This window comes from Talaromyces stipitatus, genomic scaffold (assembly GCF_000003125.1).
Source record: "Talaromyces stipitatus ATCC 10500 scf_1105507295541 genomic scaffold, whole genome shotgun sequence".
Lineage (NCBI taxonomy): Eukaryota > Fungi > Ascomycota > Eurotiomycetes > Eurotiales > Trichocomaceae > Talaromyces > Talaromyces stipitatus.
The window spans coordinates 2,357,685-2,361,689 of record NW_002990115.1 but is presented as its reverse complement, the minus strand read 5'-3'; the positions used below and the strand labels follow the sequence as shown (position 1 = coordinate 2,361,689).

The 4,005-nt window shown below is 49.1% G+C and overlaps 2 protein-coding genes across 2 annotated transcripts in view, besides 2 other annotated features; both read right to left on the bottom strand.

Moving 5' to 3' along the window:
* The window catches only part of TSTA_032000 (transposon I factor, putative), a gene marked incomplete at its 5' end in the record, with an annotated part of 2,399 nt that extends 2,396 nt beyond the window's left edge, over positions 1-3 (bottom strand). Inside the window, one exon of the mRNA XM_002480330.1 lies at positions 1-3. This exon is cut by the window's left edge and continues 5 nt beyond it. Coding sequence (XP_002480375.1) covers positions 1-3 — 3 coding nt within the window.
* Positions 2-1,582: a mobile genetic element.
* Positions 75-3,204, bottom strand: TSTA_031990 (uncharacterized protein; the record flags this gene model as incomplete). Its single annotated transcript, XM_002480329.1, has 3 exons — positions 75-158; positions 281-1,675; positions 1,759-3,204. The coding sequence occupies 3 exons, from the start codon at positions 3,202-3,204 to the stop codon at positions 75-77; spliced, it is 2,925 nt and encodes a 974-aa protein (XP_002480374.1).
* Positions 2,864-2,939: a sequence feature (C-rich).
* Positions 3,205-4,005: the final 801 nt, after the last annotated feature.

Below are 4,005 nucleotides of genomic sequence, written 5' to 3'. Positions count from 1 at the left end.
CATGTGTTAGGCATGTGGTCAGGTCAGTTGCAGATCTTAGTGGGAGAGCCCCAAATTGTTGCCTTGCTAATACTTTATGGTGTATAGAGATCCATGCCATATTCCGTGCCACCAAGCGCTCCAGTCCTTTGCCAAGTACTGATAGGAGAGCGATTGGTCTGTATGATCTAGGTGAAGACCAATCAGTCTTTTTTGGTTTCTGGATGATTGCTAAGATTGCGTGTCGAAAGCATTTAGGATGATGACCAATCTTTAGGCACCCTTGATATAGCATTAGTACCTTATCTTTGATCAGAGGCCAGGCTACTTTGAGTATGCAGGTTGGGATTTCATCTGCGCCAGGGGCTGTGTTTCCTGCCTGAAGTACTGACTCCTCCACTTGTAGCATCGATATATCTGGGAAGTAGAGACTAGTGGAAGGCACTGTTGGGGAGTCCAGAGGTATGTCTCCTGCCTCTGCCGAGTTCTGGAGAAGATTGCGGACTAGTACGTCTCGTTTCTTGTGTACAGTAACTGCTGGGAGGCTGTTGGGCCTTAGCGGATCTTTTAGTGGAGGGCTTCGGAAGATGCCTGTAGACTTATGCCATTTGCTCATGTCAAAAACATCCTTCATTTGTGTTACCGTAGAGAGCTTCTCTCGCCAAAATTGTCGTTGAGACCATCTAGTTATCCTGCGGAAGTCTGTCTTTGAGCAGAGGCCTAAGCGGTAATTGTGTAAAGCTTTCTTGCAGTCTTCGTTCCACCATGGTTGTCCTATGCCTTGTGTCATGGTCCTCTTAGCAGAGCCTCTATATGCTCCTTGAATTGCAGATGTCAGTTTTTCGGCGAAAGCATCAAGATCTTCTTCTGTCGCGGCTGAGCTCTCGGTGCCAGCAAGATTAGAGGCGAGGAGCGAAAGGAAGGAAGTGTGATCTAGTGTGTCAAATCTCAGTTTCTGAGCTGTTTCCTTGTATCTCTGATCCCATGGAACAGTGGTAATTAGTGGTTGATGATCTGAGGTTGCATCTAAGTGGCTCGCTATGCTAGCTTTGGCTCCTGCGAGTGCCAGAGGGCTTGAGGCGAAACTGAGGTCTAACACGTTACCCCTTTCATGTGTGGGACAGTCTATGTCGGAAATGAGTACTAGACCCTGGAGATCCAGCCAGTTAATAAATGGCTCTGCGAAAGGTGTGGGGCTGCGATGTAGCGAGGGCTGCCATCTATTGTGTAGTAGGTTGAGATCGCCTGCAAGTATTGTTGCTTGAGGGAGATACGCCTCTGGCAGGGTTGTGAGAGCTTTCGCGGCTTCACCTGCTCTGATGGAGCCTGCTGGGGCGTTATAGATGTTGACTATCAGAGCAGACTTTCCTGTGGGTGAGAAAATCTGAAGGAACAGGAGATCCGAGGCCTCTTTAGTGTCAGTTGTGAAGGGGCGGAGCTGGGAGGTCCGAATGCCTTTCTTCTTTCGAACATAGGTGAGGACTCGTGGTCGGCCACTTATCGCCCAACTGTCAGTTGGGGAGAAGCATTCATATGATGGGTGTTTTTTAGTGATCTGTCGACTAAGATCTTTGAAAGTATATGGTTCTTGGATTAGGATAATATCAATATCGCTTGTGTATGCCAATGTGAGAGCTATTTCATGTGCATCTGGCGCGTGCCCTACATTTAGCTGTAGGATTTTGAGAGGCGCCTTCTGAGTTAGATAGTGATAGATCATAGTTCCCGTTCAAGAAGAGAGGCGAACCGGTTTTGTGATTGAGGTGTTGTAAAGCGGACTGCGCGAGCTGTAATTGGAGGATCTTCAGTTGGGGCGCGAGGTGGGGGGGTTACTGAACGGAAAGGAGAGATAATCTTGTGGGTTGGAGGCTGAGTTGGCATCTCATCTAATGCCATAGGTGTTTCTTGTGTGCCAATGGAAAGCTGAGAGCTACATCCTCCTTCAGTTCGAGCTTTTGCGAGGTTTATGGCGCAGGATTTGCGGATCTCTGCTTGTTGAGCTTTAGTATGTTTAGTGTTGCCTTTAGGGCGCAGGAGGCATTCTGGGAAATCAGCTGGATGTGGTCCATGGCAGTGTATGCATCTGGGAGGGCACTGATGAGGCTCTAGGGCTGTGCAGCGGTTGACATGGCCCTCTTCAGTATGCTCTAAGGAGCCGCAGAGCCGGCATCGAGAGGGGCGGGCACAGGATCGTGTGTTATGCCATTTCCAGCATCGTGTGCATTGGATAACTGTTGTTCTCTTAGAGAGGTGACGGGCATTGGTGATAGTGCCAAAAAGACGTAGTTGGATAGGCAGTGGTGATTTCGTGCCTTCTGGGAAGTTGACAAACCAGCTTGAGGAAAGAGTATTAGGGTTGGCGGCACTTGTAGCGGTCTCGCTGATAGATATAGGCTTGAGCCCAGTAGTTTCGCTGATTTCTAAGGATAGTAGTGTAGGATTGATAGGGATTAGAGAGTATCGGCCATCCAAGATTTGGCCAATTTTCCTTGGCACATTGGTGACTCGGTATGAGACCCGTCGGGAGCTGCGTTCTATCTGGCAGTTAACAAAGAATGCAGAGATAGTCTCTTTTTGGGCCTCAAGGGCTAGGAGGGCTTCTGGAGATGAGGGGCATAGTGCGAAGCCAGTCTTTGTGGCTTGAACTTCTTTTAGCACTGCACTGTTTGAGTTTAGTTGAGACCGTAGGCTAGAGTAGATGGCGTAGGCTTCCATTTTTCTAGCTGCATGGTCAGCTGGGAGGCGTACGAAGAGCCGGTTGTCAGGAAGGGGTTGTTTCACCAGAGGCATAGGCTTTTTAACAGGGGATTTAGAGTGAGTAGTGGGGGTTGATTTGACCGGGGCATATTGGGTAATAGTCGCATAAGTTGACTGGTTAAGACCTGAGGGGGGACGTGAGGGAGGGGGTGAAGGGGGTAAGGGATTTAGGATGGGGGAAGAGGAAGGGGAAGGAGACAGGGCAGGTAGAATGGAGGTCGTCGAGATACCGCTAATATAGGCGTTGAAATGTTGTTGAGCTACCGAGGCGAGGTCATCGCTTAGGGCGGTGAGGGCTCTCAGTAGGTGAGGAGCAAGGCCGGTGGTTTGGCTGCGGTGTTTATCAAGGAATGCAGCTATGGGGCTGAAGATCTTCTGTCCTTCAGAAGCTCTTGTTGTGGCTGCAGACGTGGATTCTAGAAGGGCTGTCTGTAGAGGGCCGTCTGTACCAGGGCCTTTACGCGCCATGGTGTTGCCGGGCGCGTTGAGACGCGTCAAAGGCTGCACTCCTGGGAGCTAGGTGGTAGAGAGGGTTGAGGATTTTGAGCCTCCGACTGTTTGATATGAATAATTATAAGGAAGTCGCCTATCAACTCGAAAATCTTGTGCCTGAGACAGTACGGGTATGAACGAACAGTCGATCATGTGAAAGAGTGTCACGTGCCTACGTTACTTGGTTTATCAAACCCTAGAGGATACGACATGCTGATAGAACACGGGATCAATTCCTTGTGTTCCCCGAGTTTCCGGGAAATGTAATCTCCAAGCTCTGTGATTATCGTCACCAACAGGTCAAATGGACTCAACTATGCTATAACACGGCCACACGGACCCTACTTGTTAAAATCATCTTGAATAGTGCGGCTTATGAGGTAGCAAGGAGGATGTTTACACTTTGCATGCGCGATGAGTTTCTGGCAGTGAGTATTAGGGATGAAGTTTATGCACTTGGGACTACTGATGTAGTATTTGGGAATTGGAGGAAGAACCTTGATGAATCCTGGGCCACTGCAGGCCGGGCCCCCCGACTAAAAAGCTGTCTTGGACATTGGATTACCTGAATCTGCTAGTAGCTTGGCTCTTGTTGCTCAAGGCTGGTTAGAACTGACTAGTTCAACAGTGCAATTGACTATTACAATGTGTATTGATGCAGATTCTCCTCGTATCGCCATTCAGCGCTGGCAACTCTGCCGCAATAGTCCCCCAGCATGCTTGCTTGATTCAAACAATCACCATGACTCTAGAAGATGGCTCGATAATTGTCTCGGG